Source organism: Oncorhynchus nerka, linkage group LG18 (assembly GCF_034236695.1).
Source record: "Oncorhynchus nerka isolate Pitt River linkage group LG18, Oner_Uvic_2.0, whole genome shotgun sequence".
In the NCBI taxonomy this organism is placed as follows: domain Eukaryota; kingdom Metazoa; phylum Chordata; class Actinopteri; order Salmoniformes; family Salmonidae; genus Oncorhynchus; species Oncorhynchus nerka.
The window spans coordinates 62,730,580-62,749,091 of NC_088413.1; the positions used below are offsets into that span (position 1 = coordinate 62,730,580).

General features: G+C 42.2%; 3 protein-coding genes across 7 annotated transcripts; 1 reads left to right on the top strand and 2 right to left on the bottom strand.

The window, feature by feature from the left end:
* Positions 1 to 605: 605 nt before the first annotated feature.
* On the bottom strand, positions 606 to 5,809 carry LOC115146307 (L-threonine 3-dehydrogenase, mitochondrial-like). Its single transcript, XM_029688317.2, has 9 exons — positions 5,289 to 5,809; positions 4,818 to 5,025; positions 4,026 to 4,068; positions 3,763 to 3,833; positions 3,221 to 3,370; positions 2,952 to 3,124; positions 2,537 to 2,627; positions 2,169 to 2,438; positions 606 to 1,882 (listed from the first exon to the last, which is right to left on the bottom strand). The coding sequence occupies exons 2-9, from the start codon at positions 5,008 to 5,010 to the stop codon at positions 1,737 to 1,739; spliced, it is 1,137 nt and encodes a 378-aa protein (XP_029544177.1). The 5' UTR covers positions 5,011 to 5,025; positions 5,289 to 5,809; the 3' UTR covers positions 606 to 1,736.
* A 92-nt stretch (positions 5,810 to 5,901) lies between these two features.
* On the bottom strand, positions 5,902 to 12,215 carry zgc:154055 (uncharacterized protein LOC556036 homolog). 5 transcript variants are annotated; one of them, XM_029688314.2, is made up of 11 exons: positions 11,734 to 12,215; positions 11,343 to 11,399; positions 10,729 to 10,837; positions 10,423 to 10,548; positions 9,412 to 9,585; positions 8,813 to 9,030; positions 8,483 to 8,644; positions 7,457 to 7,598; positions 6,943 to 7,163; positions 6,625 to 6,776; positions 5,902 to 6,420 (listed from the first exon to the last, which is right to left on the bottom strand). In XM_029688314.2, the coding sequence occupies exons 1-11, from the start codon at positions 11,916 to 11,918 to the stop codon at positions 6,326 to 6,328; spliced, it is 1,641 nt and encodes a 546-aa protein (XP_029544174.1). In that variant the 5' UTR covers positions 11,919 to 12,215; the 3' UTR covers positions 5,902 to 6,325. The 5 variants fall into 5 exon arrangements, with proteins under 5 accessions (XP_029544174.1, XP_029544173.1, XP_029544172.1 ...); XM_029688313.2 differs by having other exon boundaries at positions 9,412 to 9,582; positions 11,316 to 11,399; XM_029688312.2 differs by having other exon boundaries at positions 11,316 to 11,399.
* A 999-nt stretch (positions 12,216 to 13,214) lies between these two features.
* Positions 13,215 to 18,087, top strand: fam167b (family with sequence similarity 167 member B). The gene is made up of 2 exons (XM_029688318.2): positions 13,215 to 14,125; positions 15,677 to 18,087. Exons 1-2 carry the CDS (start codon positions 13,805 to 13,807, stop codon positions 15,938 to 15,940), a joined length of 585 nt encoding a protein of 194 aa, XP_029544178.1. The 5' UTR covers positions 13,215 to 13,804; the 3' UTR covers positions 15,941 to 18,087.
* Positions 18,088 to 18,512: the final 425 nt, after the last annotated feature.

The following is an 18,512-nucleotide window of genomic DNA, read 5'->3' on the forward strand; positions in this document are numbered from 1 at the left end:
GAATAACGTGGAGCGAGATGAATGTTGGCCGACATTCTGCAAATTTTCTCATCGATTAAAACTTTTGATCTCCATACAGTTTTGTTTCCAAAACTAAAATCTGTAACAAACTGAGTGGAATGTGTTTTGTAAAATTCACCTTTGCCAAAGTTGTAAAAAAAAATGGCGTTGTTTAGAAGGAGCGCAAGGGCGAATGGACTTATTGCACACGCGCACTTCGCAGAGTAGGCGTTCCCCAACGGAAATATGCTAAAACGCGCCAATGTGATCTCAGTAGCTCGTGCTTGGCTATGCCCACCCCTTGCTTGTTTTTCCCACTGTGATTCACTTGCTCCCATTGAAAACGACAGGCTCTGGTCTAGTTAGTAATACAAATATTTGCTGATACTGTAGGCAACATTCGCTCTCAATCAACTGTAGGCCTATGTATCTTTTGCAAAAATTATTTATTTGAATTTCAGTCCAACTTATTGCTAGATTTATGAAACCCTAATATGTATTTCAGAATGATATAGGACTAGATATGTTCAGTAACACACAGTAGGTTCACCAGTTAGCCTACTACCATAATAAATAACCTGAAAGCAAATAACAAAACAACAGAATGAGCAAATTAAGAGATTTATTCAATTTATGATCAAAAGTACACTGCAATTTTGTTCATTACTCACAAATATATTTCTAATTAGTTGTCAATTAAAAATAAGGCTTCAATTCTGAATTTATTTGGGACCCAAAATCACACTGACTGTAAAGAAATGTGGAGATGTTTGAAAAATGTACTGAAGTTGTGTTGTAAAGGCAGGCCTTTTGTAAACGTTGTGGATTTTCTATTTCTTCTGATAGTTGTCCCTATATCTCTCACTGCTCCTGTGTCATTTCACTGTGCCCTCTATATTACCCTAACGCAGCAGGCCAGGAAGGAAATCACTGTGCCCTCTATACTACCCTAATACAGCAGGCCAGGAAGGAAATCACTGTGCCCTCTATACTACCCTAATACAGCAGGCAAGGAGGAACATTTCCTATTAGCACTAACTTTGCTGATAACTTCTTTATTAAGGAAAAATGTACTTACTATGACTGTGATATGTGGTTGTCTCCCCTAGCTATGTTAAGATGAATGCACTAACTGTAAATCGTTCTGGATAAGACTGTCTGCTAAATGACGTACTGTAAATGTAAAATGTAAATGAAACCCCTTGAGATACTGGAAACTGAAGGTAGGGTTATGACTAACTATATGTAAAATAATTTGCCTGAAGCCTATTTCCCCCAGACGTTTAAGGCCTATGTTAAACCTGCTATGATATTAAAATTCTCTATCACATTTAAAACAGAAACTGAAGACAGTCACAACATAAGAGAATGGTTGACAGTATGGTTCCCTGAAAAGAGTAAAGCTGCTATTATGAGAGGGTGCTTGTTGCCTGTTACTTGTGTGTGTGTGTGTGTGTGTGTGTGTGTGTGTGTGTGTGTGTGTGTGTGTGTGTGTGTGTGTGTGTGTGTGTGTGGTGTTAGTGTCCACTGTTGTGGAAAGTTGAGTGGTTCTGGCTGAAGATGACAGGTTTGAAAATAGTCCCTGGTTTATTGGTGTAATATTATCCTGATTTACAGAAGAGTCCTGGTTTGGAGATGATGCTAAGGAAAGAGGGTCTGTTGTGATAGGCAGACCCAGGCTGAAGCGGACTTAAGGGAATAGTGATTGGTAAGTCACTCTCTGTGGGCGGGACCTGCTAGCTGACTGGCAGTCCGGCGTTGGTCCTCTTGTCACGGATGGAGCTCAGCATGTCTGAGACGAGCTCCTCAAGCCCATATGTCGACTTCCAGCCCCAATCTCTCCGTGCGTTGGAGTCATCAAACCTCACCGGCCAGCTGTCCGCTGCACATCAGGGGACAATCAAGGTCAAGAGTTTTTACATATCACAACTTAAGACTGTATGATGAGATCATTCATGACTGGTGACCGTGTGAAAAATGAACATGCAAGGCTTTCAATATTTAATAATACAAGAAAAATACAATTTATTTATTTATATCTACTCTATACACTATGAAGGAGAAAACTTTCCATATACTTCTGCTATGGCTTATTTCAAATGATACATCTTGAAGTTCAATACTACACAGAACGTCAGACACACCATTAGGCTGAACAATGAACATACCAATTGTCTGGCGGACAGAGTCAGGGTTATAGGTGACCTTGAGGTGGGGCAGGTGCTTGCGGATTTCCGTGGCCACTTCCTCAGGGGTGAAGCTCATGGCATCGATGTTGTATGTGCGCAGCGACAGCTGGCATTCCGGGGCCTGCATGAACTCCACAGTCGCACGGTGGCAGTCACCAACATGCATCATCGGCAGACGCGTGTCAGCGCGTAAATAGCACTCGTGGTGACCCGTGCTGAGGGCATCGTGAAAAATCTGGACAGCATAGTCTATGGGAGGGCAAAAATGTACACAATGTATTGGAATATATCCCTATAATGGTAACATTAATACTTTAATAAATGATTAAATGATAAATATGGGTTACCTGTTGTTCCTCCCCCAGGCTGTGTGTTAGCTGAGATGACGCCAGGATAGCGTAGGCAGCGGAAGTCCAGTCCATACTTGTGATGAAGATACTAATAGAGAGATTTAACACAATCGAAGGTACAGCAAATAACCAGCAAACGCATATTTCTGCAGCATACTTTTCTTAATCTGCCCTATCTGCTGTGTTAATGAATTTACTTACTCTCTCTGAAAAAGATAAATGGCAAACGATCTCGCTTTTCTTTCTAGATTCCTTTGTCTATAAGAGAGGACCAGCAGGTTGTGTGTGTGTGTGCATGCGTGCAGGAGTGTGCATTAGACAGCGATGTCGTTGCATTATGACTGCATCTACGACTGTTTGTGTGGGCATGTACAGTATGTATGTTTGTATGTGTGAACATAACAGGTCACACCTCCCCCATCAGTTCGCCATGCACTTTGGAAACCCCATAAATGGTGCGAGGCCTCTGGACACACAGGTCAGGTGCAGGGTCACGAGGAGAAGAAGGGCCAAAGGCACCGATGGTGCTGGGGACAAAGAGACGTAAACAGCTCTCTAGAGCCAGGTCCAGCACATTATGAAGCCCTAGAAAACACAGCAAAGAGAATCTTTAGACAAAAACATGCAAAAGGGGTGGTACCCTGGATACTGTGGTAGTGTGTGTGTGATCCTAAAGCTGACCTGTGATATTGATCTTGCGTGCCAGGGCCACATTTGCCTCTCCCACAACACTGAGTAGAGCGCTGTAATGCACCAGCCAGGTGATGCGGTTATTCACCACCAACTCTCTGAGGTTCTTAAAGTCCAACACGTCAGCATACACAAACGGGCCTGAGGGAGAGGGGAAGAGAGACAAAGAGTTTGATAAGACTTTGAGACTTAAAATAGGATTAGTTATTTTGTAAAGGTGCTCACTAACAGAGAACAAACTGTATAAAAATAAAGAAAGTTGTACACTATATTTTTTCCCAAAATTGTAATGGGTAAACCAAACCAACATTTCAGGTTTACCCATTGTTGGATATATATATATATAGAGAGTGTACAACTTAATTTTGAATTCAGTTTATTATCCGTATTTTGAGCTGAAATGCTTAGGAAACCTAAGGTAGGAGACATGTTCTTTTATGCAGAAAATAAGAGGATATTATAAGCACAGTATGGAGATGTGCATGGTATAGAGATTAAGAGAATTGTTGATCAGTCCAACAAAGAAAACATACCACTTCTGCACACTTCTGGTGGAGGCTTCTTGATATCCGATAGGATAACGTTTTCTGTTCCGTACTGTTTCCTACACATTGATATTCAATTCATTTCTGCAATTTCAGTTCATTGTTCATTCTTGAATTTAACTGGAGTGAACCCCAGAATCCAAACTATCTATTTGTAGATGTTAAATGAGAATTATACAATCTGGGGAAGATTCAGGCTATCAACATCTCTTACCCTTTGAAGAAAAGATTGCTCTTTAGTTTTTTCTCACCTCAGGATTTCTGCAAGCCCCACACCTAACTGTCCAAGGCCACCTTTTCATGAAGAGAAAATAAATAATACAATGCAGATTTAATAAAACACATCATCTCAATTGTTAATTTGTATTTGCTCAAAAGGTCTCAAAATTGAGAATATATGGGTGAAAATGTGTTTCTTGTATACAATATCAGAAAAAATTGGTCTGGATGTTTTTTCATATTCTGCTCCAACCAGGCTGTGACCTTTTTTTGTTTTCACCAAAGCTTTATGTAGCCTACAGACAAAAACTGTCCTCAAGCTATTATTCTGCCAGTGGTCACTCGCTGGGGCCTTTTTGTCCCTAGCACAGTCTGCTCACAGCCTATTGTAGTGAGGGAAAATAGGATTGCCACTTACTAAACAGTGAACACAAATCTAAATGACAAAAACGAGATTGACAACATGCCATTACTGTTAAAACATTTAAACAAATGGTTATATTTTCATAAACAAATCAAATGTATTTATAAAGCCATTTTTACATCAGCAGATGTCACAAAGTGCTTAAACAGAAACCCAGGCTAAAACCCCAAACAGCAAGCTATGCAGATATAGAAGCACGGTGGATAGGAAAAACTCCATAGAAAAGCAGGAACCTAGGAAGAAACCTAGAGAGGAACCAGGATCTGATGGGTGGCCAGTCATCTTCTGGCTGTGTCGGTTGGAGATTCTAAACACATATAAAGCATATATAGCCTATAGTCCATAAAGTGTTATTTGCTATTTGAGATTTTTTTAAATACAATTTTTAAAATGGTTTAACCTGTGATGAGAATTCGTGGGTTCTCCGCAGGAGGTAGGTCAATGGAATCTTGACTGTTCCACCGGCTGATCTTTCGGGGCGACCAACTAAAACCCCGGAATGACAAACTACGTGCCCAGCTGCGACAGCCATGGCACAACGAGCCGAATAGAGCTGCAGCGGAGGGCACACAGACCCGCATACCCGATAGCATGTCGAGCTGCTGCCCCTGAGGAAAAAGTTCGATCAAAGACAAGAGGCTATGTTATCAATTTCATCCGTCAAATCAATCTTTTTCAGTAGGAAATTACACCACGTAGGTTATAGACACTATTCATTCTACGGATTTATGTAAATTGACCATGTTAGGTTTAGGCCAATAAGTTAGTTATGTAACATTGTTGTTTAATTTAAAACATAAACTTTATAGTGTTCGTATTGACTGGAACACCACGCGTTATGTATCAGAAGAATTAATAGAAAACATTTTACCTGTGTGCTGACAAAAACCTGGAATCTGTCTCTGTTGATCGTGCCAACCACTTGTTGACCAAAATGAAGCTTTGCAGATCGCACAAGCGCTTCCCACACTAGGCTAATAAACTAATTGATGTAAATTGCGCTGATAAAACGTTTTTCGTGGTATTTAACTCTTAGAATTAAAAGATTAGGCTACCCCCCGATTGGTCACTGAATAAGCGCACCGAGCATCCATTGGGTAACTAAATGGCTGAAGAAAGTCATGCTGGGATACGTGGTTTTCCTCGTTATGATGTAAGAACGCGAGAGGTCACGACTCAATTGTAACTTACTACAATATCCAGCCTGCTACGCTATAGGGCCAACATGTGGGCAAACATGCTGACTACCTGCTCACAGGGGATTTGTATTGTTGCAATGTTGAACAGGGCTGCAGTGTAGAGGCTTACATCAGAGTCAGTGAAGGGATTTTTTTTTAAAAGTGACAAAACGCATAATGCTACTAGCAGGCAATGGTGAGGAGGGGGGGGGGGGTAGGCTACATTTAAAAGCACATCACATTAGACCCAGGGTTCTTGGGGTGGATCATCACACTACAAATGTTGGCAAGAAATAAGCTATGCAATAAATTACATTCCTTTTAATAAAACGTTTGCATATTGAGTACCTTGACATGTATCAAATTATTCAAAACAATGCTAAAATGTGAAGTGTTTGTAGGTCGAAAATAAAAATACACAATACATTATTTTTTTTAAATGGACTTGCAGTGAAAACGCTATAAAAAAGGTAGATACAAAATATATGCATGTCACCATGAGAGAAAAGTATTTAAGAGTGAGGAACTTTCACAGTATGCGATGCAATTTGATATTCTTTGGGATGGATGAATACCTATCTAATTCATGTCCATAGGAGCATAATTGTCTCACAGAAAAAGTATTTATCTGTTCGCTTCCTCAACAGTCAATCAACCAGGATGAGTGTCACTGTGTTTTCCATCAGTCCAGTGTGTCACTGTATTTTTCGACTCCACTTTATCAGTGTTTTCAACTTGCCCCACGGCACTCAATGACAAGGTTCCGCAACTCCTCCTGAGCCTTCTCTAGGTGCACAGCATGTTGGGTCCAACGCAGGAACAGACCTGATACACATCCAGACAGAGGAATCTTGGTGGTAAATACATTTATTTATTTACATGATCTACCATTTCATTGCTTATTACTCATCGATTAAGAAATGAATGTAATACATATTAAAATTCACCCATACAACATTTAGCATACTGTATGTCAGAGGGCTGCAGTAAGGGAGAGCAGACTCAGATCTGCCTGTGTTACTAACTCACCTCTCCAGAGCTGCAGGGACTGTGGCTGAATGGAGGGCCAGATGGCCAGCTCAGTGGGCTCATACAGGGGGTTAGAATAATGCTCCCTCTCACTGGGCTTCAGGAGGAACTGGAACAGACAGTGGGTTCTCTCCTTCACCCCTGCAGCACACCTGATGAGAGCGAAAGAAAGAGGGAGAGAGAGAGAGAGAGAGATGAAGTGTAAGAGAAAGGTACAGACAGATGGACAGACGGATGTGTATTTAGTGCAGATACACTAAACTCTTAGACAATGACTGTAGATTTAAGGACAGTCTGGACAAAGCATGAATGTCTCACCTCTCCTGGTCACTGTTGCAGAGGAATGTGCCATAGTCTGAGGAGTAGACCTCCATGGCCAGACGCAGCAGCAGAGGCTCAGAAAAGCCCATGGCCAGAGGGAACTGTCGGGCCAGCTGCCACACACAGTCCAGCAGCAGCACGAACACTGGAGCCTCCAGCCTCAGACGGGCGTGGGAGTAGGCTGAGTGGGCACAGCGCTGCTGGAACGGGTGACCTCCCTGTGGAAAGGGAGTACACACACACACACACACACACACACACACACACACACACACACACACACACACACACACACACACACACACACACACACACACACACACACACACACCTCAACAGATCAAATAACACACACACTGATATAAAAACATACACACAGCTTCAGCTAGTATAGCTAGTTAGCCATTGAATGTACACTGGACTAATGTACACATTACCAGCTCTCAATCTACAGTATATGAGGGTAGTTGTAACATAAGGAGGTAGCGTGTGACTATTTTAGGGGTCTCACCAGTAGCCACTCCCTCTCTAGGAGGCCCAGGAAGCCAGCCAGTGTGCGTGTGTTGGGGTCCAGGATGAGCTGGGCCAAAGAGCTCACCAGAAGGGTGGCATCTGTGCCCTCTGAGCCATGGACTAGAACAGAGTGGCCATCCCTGGCCAGAGCACCATAGAGGGTTACATAACATAGAACAATGTTACACGTAAACAAGATATTACACAATACAGGAAACAAAACAGCACATCAGCAATAAAAACAAAAAGCAAAACAACACGCATTATGACTCAGTGTAACACTATGCAGCAGTGTTCAAATCAAATTTTCAAGAATTCTTTCAGAATGCAATGCCATCGGCATTTGATAGTGTGGTATTCCAGATCGGGAGAACAAAATGACTTGAGTTCCTGTACGTTACCACAATCACACCACTAGTAGTTAATTATGAAACATGCACAAGAGCCTTTCCTTTTCCCGGAGAGTCCTTTCTTCCTGTCCGCACGAGAACCCTGCTGGCCGTATGGACGGGGACAGTATATCCGGAAAGAGCAATGATTCCGTGAAAGAGTATGTTACAACTCCCTGATGTCTCTCTGGAAGAAGATCCTTGCCCTGAGCATGTTTACTTTATTGTCCAGGGATTGAACATTAGTGAGTAATATACTCAGAAGCGCTGGAAGGTATGCACATCTCCTGAGTCGGACTAAAAGCCCACTCCATATTCGTCTTCTCATTCGGCGGCATCTTGGAGCAGCCCGTTACACGATGATGTACGATTATTTTTAAATTTAACCAAGCAAGTCAGTTAAGAACAAATTATTATTTACAATGACGGCCTAGGAGCAGTGGGTTAACTGCCTTGTTTAGGGGCAAAACGACAGCTTTTTACCTTGTCTGCTCGGGGATTCGATCTACCAACCTTTCGGTTACTGGCCCAACGTTCTAACCACTGGGCTACCTACCGCCCCAACCACTGGGCTACCTACCGTCCCATTCTGAAAACATTACATTTAGGGTTATGAGAGTAGAGTGCACATCTACCTCTCCACACACTCTGCCAGTAGGCCTGCTGTGGCCAGGGCAGTGTGGACGTGAGAGAGCCATTTGGAGTTCTCCAGCTTGCTGAGCCAGCGATCCACACTGTGGGAGTGATCCCCACAAGCCTCCACCAACTTTATCAGACTCTCCTGGAGCACCTTCCCCCTGGGGACACACACACACACACAAATATAACTATTCAGTCAACAGGCATAGAGCTCTAAAAAAGGGGTTGGTTAAATCAGAAACACCCTGGCAACTAGGTTAGACATACGTAACCACAAACAAATGAAAAAAAACTCACACACAACAGGCAAACACACAGACAGACACCTTTCCAGTTGACGATGCAGTCTCTTCCAGCAACTGTAGCTAGATTTAGATTCAAACCCGCCGCCTGTCATCCTGGCCTGCTGAGCCTGTTGGTTGGAGCGGGTATCAATGATGTAACCCAGCCCAGAGCCGTCAATCACCGCCTGGAGGAGGAGCTCATCCTCTCTGCAGCGCTTCCTATTGGCTCCTGTCAGGGGTTGGCTGCTGCGCATGATGACCTGGGAAACACAATTTTGCTATTTGATAAAGAAGGGTTCCCGAGTGGCACAGAGTTCTAAGGCACTGCATCTCAGTGCTAGAAGCTTCACTACAGACCCTGGTTTGATCCCAGGCTGTATCACAACCGGCCGTGATCGGGAGTCCCTTAGGGTGGCGCACAATTGGGCTAGCGTCGTCCGGGTTAGGGGAGGGTTTGGCTGGGGTAGGCCATTATTGTAAAATAAGAATTAGTTCTTAACTGACTTGCCTATTTAAATAAATAAAACATTATTTAAAAAAACATCTAATGTCAAACAACATTAATTACTGTACATTGTAGTGACATAAAAGTATTTGTGTGTGTGACTAAGTCCATATGTGTGGATCCATGCGTATCTCACCATGCCATTTTTCCTGTGGTAATAACAGAGGACAGGGAAGCGGCCCCCTTGTCTGAACTTGGCCACCTTCACCAATGTCTCATCGTCTATGGAGTGAGGGACAATAACAGCAGGGGGGTAGGAGGGACACACAGAGTAGTCCTTGTTCACATGACTCAGTCTCCACCTGTTCTGCTGCAGAGAAGGAGAGAAGATAGGAAGACACAACACAGATCAATAGGTATATATTGGTCACTGCTAAAAATAAGGGTGATTTGCAGTTCTACAGTGTAAAGAACCTTTTTGAGGGCCATATATGAAGCGAGCCATTGAACCCTTTTTGGTTTTAAATAGTATGATTTCTTATAACAGTGCCTACACCCACTATCTTGATTCTAATAGGGTCTCTTGACATAGCGATCCCCAGGTTATGTGTTTTAGAACTAGAGTAAATTCCCCATGACAAGGGCTCCACAGGAAGCTGACTAATATATATATACATGAGCATGGATTCATGTCGTTTCTCACATGTATTGTTTACACAGTCATAATGCAGTAAGTGGAACCACATGTAATCGGCTGCAGGGCTGGTATTGCGGCCTCAGCAGGATTGATTTATCTGAATCTTGACCCTTCCGTTTGGTATCCCCAGTGAAAAACCCAGCAGTGTTACAGTTCTTGACACAAACCGGTGCGCCTGGCACCTGCTACCATAACCCGTTCAAACGCACTTAAATCTTTTGTCTTGCCCATTCACCCTCTTGAATGGCACACATACACAATCCATGTCTCAATTGTCTCAAGGCTTAAAATCCTTCTTTAACCTGTCTCCTCCCCTTCATCTACACTGATTGAAGTGGATTTAATAAGTGGCATCAATAACGGATCATAGCGTTCATCTGGATTCACCTGGTCAGTCTATGTCATGGATGTTTTGTATACTCTTAATGTTTGTGATGATTAGCTCAGATTGTTGCATTTACTCTAAAACAACAGGACATCTGTGTGTGTGTGTGTTTGTGCTGCACTCACTAGCTCCTCCATTTGAGCGTAGTTCTGTTCAGGCGATGAGAGGCCCCACTGGTCCTGCAGACTGAGTTTAAGCGGTCTGTAGAAGAATGGATACATATCGGACACAATGTCCAGAGAAGAGAGATACTAGAGAGAGAGAGAGAGAGAGAGAGAGAAAGAGAAAGAGGCAAAAAGTTACTGACTAGTCAAAACAAAAAGCAAAACACTAATTGTAATGTTGTCTAACCTTTATGACTGTAATACTAGTTTTTACATAATGGGTATGTATGTACAGCCTGTGTGTATTCTACCACCCTGCTACTGTACCTCAATGGAACGGGCAATGTTCAGGCACTCCTCCATGCCTGGAATGTCCAGCTGCAGAACACACAGATCCTTACACTTGAGGGTGATTGTTCCAGAGGACACAGAAGGCCTTCATATGAAATACACACACATCATTATAGGGCTTCTGTCCAACCCCACATATTACCCTCAACACTCCCCCTCAGGGTTCCATGATCTAGGCTGCCTCCCCTCCAAAAAAAACATTCAAAAAAGCAAGTCCAACCCAACCAGCTGGTGGGAGTGGAGATTCTCTCAGAGAAAGGATGTGAGGCCTGCATTTCCCCTCCATATCAAATCTTTGTCTGCACTACGCCTCCAAATGTACTGTCTGAACCAGATTCATAACTGTAGTAAATGAGCACTGAAATTCCTGCATTTGGTTCTTCGCAGTTCATGACACAAAGCATATGGAGAGGATTCAAAGAGATGGCATGTGAGACAGAGCTTGAGCGAAGGTGGGATTGGTTATTATTCCTGCAGCATCAGAATCCTGTTATTTTCGCACAGTGCTGCACAGGACATGGATAGCAGCACACTGCAAAACGCACAAACACACGCAGACTCACACGCAAGGTGTCACACTTATGTCAAACCTTTGACTCTGGCCTGTACTAGAGAAGAGACTGGAATAGCCCAACAGGTTTTCCACACTGGGCATGGAGGGAGAGAGACAGCGAGAAGGATGGAGGGAGAGAGACAGCAAGATGGGTTAGTGAGACATGTTTATTAACAGGCTACACAGGCACCCTGACCCAACATTCAGACTGATGAAGGCTGGGAAAATGTTAACATGTTAAACACTTTATCAGTAACTATTAGTTTCCCCCAATGTGACAATTGGCTGTCAGCACATTGAAATATGGGGTTCAGGCAATATGGCAGCAGTTCTGTATAAGGCTATATGGTCCATCATTACACCTTTGAATATGACATTTAAATACTTTAGTTGAAAAAGGGGCCACGTATTGCCCTCACTCCGTTTACCTTTTCTCTATGGCATCGATGTTTCTGAGAAGTAACAAGACCAGCCGCGAGCTGTCTCCATCTCTGTTAGAAAAGAGCAGGTGGTGGCCAGTGACACATAACGTTCCTTGCATCGGTGGATGAAACGGCCGTCTCAGAACGACATCTTCAACGTTCGCGGTCTTTATGTGCTCTGAAAACTCCATCGCATCAGCGCAAGATGACAAGAAGCGGACGGGAGATCCAAGTCGCGCGCGCCAGAAAAAGTATTCCGTTTATTTTCTTCTTCTGGATCTTGTATAGGTTACTTATCTGAATTATTGAAATTAAACCACTTATTCTTGTCCCAGGAAAAGGGGCGTGACACGGTCCAAATGTTGACTGTAGCTTGCTGTAACTACAGCTAGGTGAAGTGTTTGTTTGAAGTTAATAACATCTTCATAGCAGTTATTTCCTTTCGTTTTCTCATTAACCCACCCTTCCCGTGGGGACACCTCTTTAAGCCATACTTGGCTGCTTTCCAACCAGCCCCTAAAATGTGAAAACATCTTGTGGTTACAAAAGAAGGAAGTGAGCGTTTCCTGAAAGCAGTGGTGAGAGAACACAAAGTCAAAGATCCTATCTATACAGGGGCAATTCATTTAAAAATGCCTATTAGTGTGTGGCCTAATATTGGGTTTGCATTTTGTAGATAATCTTGCCTAAAAAAGTTCATACAATTCCTACTCGGTTCATATTCATACCCAGTTCATGATAAGATAATGGTATCGTCTGCATCTAGTCAGTCATTATAGCGTATCCACAGGGCCCTGGTACCTGCTGGCGCCTGAAGAACTGACAATCTAAAGACAGCAAACCTCACCACTAGACCATTGGAGTTGAGTATGTATATAAATCACATGCTAGATTTTTTGACTGAAATCAGCTGCTGACGGATTTCTGTCTCTTTCAAACTGTTGTTGAACCGTACCAGACTAGTTAGTTTACATTACTCATTGATTTGATTTAGTAGCCTCTGCTTCCAACCAAGTAGATGCGCCTCTAGTAACTTCAGGTCACTAACCTAAAGCAATACCCTTCTCATTTCCTGTGTGTGACCTACATTTCCTGTGTGTGACCTAGTCTTTATATATATATATATCATCTGGAGATCAAGTAATAGGTGAGTAAATGTTTACACTCACATATTGTCTAAAACATGCAGCATATTGCTATCCCATCCATCTTTCCAGCCCATTATTGGGCAATTGACCAGAAGTGTGTTCGAAAATTAACACTAGATGGAGGCATTGCCTCAAATTAAGACATTCCAATCCCTATTTCTAAGGAGTTTGTGCACCAGGTCATTGCTCTCACTCTCTTTCTCTCTATGCTGTTTCCACTGAGCCATTGGGCCCACACTGCTACCTTATTGGATAACACTGGACAGGCCTCTCACTAGCTTTCACTCAAATGTGAGGGGCTGAAGCTCATTTCCTAGAACTGGAATTGCTAGGGGCTGGCCCAGGTGGTGGGAAATGTAGGGAAAACAGCTTCAAGATAACAGTTGCTTTCAAACTAGGGATTTTGTGGCTATTTGAGGTAAGACAGTAAGTCTGCTCATAGATAATGCATTTATGAACTACACATCCTGCCCAAAGCGGGAGTTTACGTACAGGAGCATGTCTTTAACATAAAAGGTTTAAGAGATATGGCTAAATCAATTTCATCCCATTGCCATTTTAGTGTTTAAGGAATTTAGAGGGGACATTATACAAAACCTTTGAACCTGCACCTGAGTGCTGCCATAAGTGGACACAGCAAACTATTTATTTCACCTTAGTGTGGTCAGGTGGATAACATGAGGGAGGCTACTTGCATGAACTACACCTCTTCTCCATAATGGATATGAGAGGCCACTTCCGCTTCTCCTTATCATTCTATAAATAAAGGATCACCAGTACACTCCAATCTACAACTGGCAAGCCCAGTGACAGTACACTTCATGTGCTTCGAGAGGCATCGTGCTCTGTGAATAACTCATTCCAACTTTTTTGCAGCCTCTGAAATGTCTTTTTACGGAGATCCTTTTTAAACGTCTAGAGCACTTGCAATGGATTTTAAAGAGCTGGGAGGTAATGATAACCCCGACGGAGATACTGACGGAGAAGCTGAGGATTTGAACAATGTGAAAGCACTTACCGAAAAACTAAAGTTACAAACCCGCAGACCATCATACTTTGAATGGCAGGAGCGCTTGCAGAGCCAACCATGGAAGGAGAACCCGAATGGTTCAAAAAATGGCCAAGAGACTGCCGAGAAATATGTGCTCTTGCCTGAAATTATTCGGGATGAGAACTCAGATCTAACCATCCGCAACATCTGTGGCTTCGATACCATTAATGACGCGTTGGAATTTCTTAGGAAAGAGTTGGTGAGCACACATTTTTTTGAATGCCGAAATGTTCTCCAACTCTGACACGGTTATTTGTACATGGACATGTTAGAAATTAATTAGGCTACACTATCTCTGCATTTCCTAGATATGTAGAATACAACGAAAATATTTTAGTACATATGAATAAGCAGTGGTGTGAAGTACTTAAGTAAAAATACTTTAAAGTACTACTAGTCGTTTTTGGGGGTATCTGTACTTTACTTTACTATTTATATTTTTGACAACTTTTACTCCCCTACATTCCTAAAGAAAATAATGTACTTTTTACTCCATACATTTTCCCTGACACCTAAAAGCACTTATTACATTTAGAATGCTCAACCAGGACAAAATTAGGACACTCTTATCAATATAACACTTTGTTATCCCTACTGCTGTGACTAGGGTGGGCATTCTATGTTCCTTTTTCTATGTTTTTGTATTTCTTTGTTTTTGGCCGGGTATGGTTCTCAATCAGGGACAGCTGTATATCGTTGCCTCTGATTGAGAACCATACTTAGGTAGCTCTTGCCCACATGGGTTTTGTGGGTAGTTGTTTTCTGTTTTGTGTCTGCACCAGACAGAACTGTTTCGGTTTCATTTAGTTCTCTTGTTGTTGTTGTCATTCAGTGTTCTGTTCTATTAAATAATCATGAACACTTACCACGCTGCACTTTGGACCTCACCTTCTTCCACCACCAACAGCAGTTACAACTGACTCTGATCTGGCGGACTCACTAAACACAAATACTGTGGTTGTAAAGGATGTCTGAGTGTTGGTGTGCCCATGTCTGTCTGTAATGAAAAATTATAGTAAAATCGTGCCTCCTAGTTTGCTTAAAATAAGGAATTAGGTGTATAGCACTTTTACTTTGTACTTTTACTTAAGTATTACGATTGAATACTTTTTCTACCACTGTACTTAAGTACAAAAAAAAACAGATACTTTTAGACTTTTACTCAAGTATGACATTTTAGTACTTTTTCCACCAGTGTGAATAAGACGCAGTGCAACTATTTGGCAAACGTAACTACCAGGTAGTTACACTGGTTTGGCTTCCTCATGACGCACACGTTCCAGAGCGTAGAGTCTCTGTGCCAGATGCCACTGTTGTGTGACGGAGAGATTTATGGGAAATAATCGTGCTTTCACTGTTTAATTTTGCTTGAATGCTTGTCTGACTAGAGCATGACTTTGTGCTATCTTTGCATCCAAAATAATGCAAACATGCTTAAACAATAGGGACCTTGTGTTAATTTCAGAGCTGAAAAATCCCCAAATAGAAAGGCAAAGTATTTTTTCACATAGATCTTGTGTCAGTATCATTACACATCAATAGGTCGCAGGTCGCAGTTGCAAATGAGAACTTGTTCTCAACTAGCCTACCTGGTTAAATAAAGGTGAAATAAATAATAATAATAATAAAAAAATAGCACCCACTATATGCAAAAACCTAATCCTGGGGTCCGATTGCTAGAATATTATATTTGATGACTGATTTCTCCCCATTCTCTCTCATCTCTCTCCTTTCCGCCTGCCATCCTCAGAGGGAGATGCGTTTCCAGGACAACCGTCTGGCTCGACAGCTGATCCGCCTGCGTGTGGAGATCCACCGGCTGAAGGTGGAGCAGGTGTGTCACCGCCACAAGGAGATGCTGGACGACGCCACCTACGAGCTGAAGGAGTGTGGTGAGGAGTCTGACCTGCTCTGTGACATCCCCATGAAGGCTGCCTTCGCCCTCTCCACCCCCCTCAAACACCTCGGCCTCACCAAGATGAACATCAACTTCCGACGCTTCTCCCTCTGTTAAAACATATTCCACCATGTGAGGATGGATTTGCTGAATTAACACCTCTGTCTAATCTACGCAGGGTAATCAGGGGTGTTTCACTGCAAAGGTTTCTGTTATGACACGAGAGGGAAGACGAATGGCTGGAAGAGTGTGCAGACAGTAATTAGCCAAGTGGGAGGAAATGGAAATGACTCCTTTGATTTGTGCCCCAGCCCTGACTTGAGAGAGATAGATACAGGCCTCCATAGTAAAGCCCTGTAAGGGCAAAACACAAACCCATCCCATAGCAGCACCTTTCTACTGTACCTCAGGGAAGGTGCTGACTAATAGGACAGAGTAGACAGGGAAGATAGTGATGAGGTGTGGTTCTGGGATGGAGCTGATGCGAGTCTGGATCGGCATGGTGTCAGATATATTGCACTGTACAAAAGCAATAGTTAAGATGACCCTCTGATAGAATGAATAAGACTGCCATGATAGTGAACACAACTGTAACTAGAGATGTCTCTTGAGAGTTGCAAAGGGGAATGGTCTTTCTTCAGATTAAGAAAAATCTATCACAGCGCTAACACACACTAACTTGAGTTCCATACTGTAACCCCAGCCCAGGAGCAAGTATATATAAGACACTAGTCACATCACTAGGGACATGTTCCCAAACTCTGTTGTAGGCCCCCCACCCCTGTGTTGGCAGAGTCCCAGACAGCAGTCCACAGGAAGCTGGAGGTCACATTCCAGCATTCTTTAACCTCTTTAGGGACCAAAAATAACAAGGACCTCCATGGGGTCATGGCTTCAGTGACATGACATAATTGAAGGCTATGTCCTATGTACTCCATGCATTTTATTTTCCATTAGATGAAGAAAGATCACAGTCCAATCTGACAATGTTGTGTCAGATTATCAGGGTTGAGTTTAGATGTGTTTAAAGATATTGTTCTCAGGAAGAGAGATAGGAGGAGAAACTGAAAGTATCTTTGGGGAAATTAAGAGGGAGTTAATTTTGAACAGGATTTGGTGTGTTTTTATCGATGTTTGCTGAATATTACCCAACAAAGTTTAAAACTTACAAAGTTGTAATACATCAAAATGTAGATTTGTAAGTGCCTTATGTACAGAGTTTTCACCTATATATTGCAGGAATATGTTATGGTTATCATTTAATCTATGAGGGAAATATAAATGATTGGAGACAGAGCTGTTCTTTCAAGAGGCTTGTTAAAAGTTTTTTTGTTTGCTATTAACTCACATGTAAAAAGGCATTTTGTCTGTCAGTCTGTCTATCCATTAGAGAACTGGTTAAATGACCTCTGTCATTACCTGTGACCTCACTGAGTGCTCATTTAGCTGTAACCTTTCACATCCTGAAATTCCATTAATGCACAGTTTCATCTTTCAACTGCATCAGGCATTAATCTTTTTAAAATGATGTGGTATAGGCTTAATTGATCAGAAAACCCCTTAAAGGTCCAATGCAGCCATTTTTAAAAATCTCAATATCAAATCATTTTTGGTTAACAATTAAGTAACAATTGGTAGAGCCCCACCAGCCAAACCCTCCCCTAACCCGGACGACGCTGGGCCAATTGTGCGCCATCCTATGAGGCCACTCAGGAAGTCTTTTCAAACAGTTCTTACACCATGAGGGCAGTTGTCATCATTTTCACAATTTCACAGTATTATACCAACCTCATAGTGTGAAAACATAACTAAAACACAGAAAATTCACATTTTTGACTGCACTGGGCCTTTAAGGGGTACAAGCATAAATTGATGAGTTCATAACCATGTCAAGTTGTTTTCAATTATTGTACAAAATGGGTACATATACAAGCTGTGTGAAGTAGACATGATATACTAGTTTATGAGATGACCTCATGTATGACGTGAGACAGAGGGAGAAAGAGAGAGAACCAGGCCAATTGGAACCATTGTAATGAATGACAGGATAAATACAGGGTACACAGGGTCTCTGGTAGTACCTTAAGGCCTGGTCCTTCATTGGATATCCTCATATCATTTCCTGTGTAATGTGGCTTCTATGTCTCTCACCTATGCTGTTTCCATTTTTCATAAAGACCAACTGCCCTGCAGTTAAGATGGTTTTCTCTGTCCTCACTCCCCTCATATGCACTGTTAATAAACTAATAGCCCTAAGTACGTTATATCTTGACTGTTTCAGCATTTTTTTTATCCTCCAGGCTAGGTAAGGCTGCAATCAAATACATCCAGCTTTAACTCCCTCAAGTAACTATAGTGACACTGTATTGTGTGTCTGTAGGGAAGACAAATGTCATTTCTGTCTATGTCTGTAGATTAGTTACGATACATAGAAGAGTCTCACGGTGCAGCTTGTGAAATATTGTAGTGTTTACTGACATTATTGTCCCCTTAGGGAAAATATGTTGGTGGCATTATCTACACGTGATGGTTGTGTGCAATCAAATGCGAACACCACACAACTCAATGTAAAGTTTAATATTGCAAACTGCAGGCCAGCCCACTGGTCTTACTGACAAATAATACATAAGACTATGTAATATTACTATTTTAACCAGACATTCAAAAATGATACATACCGTACATTTTC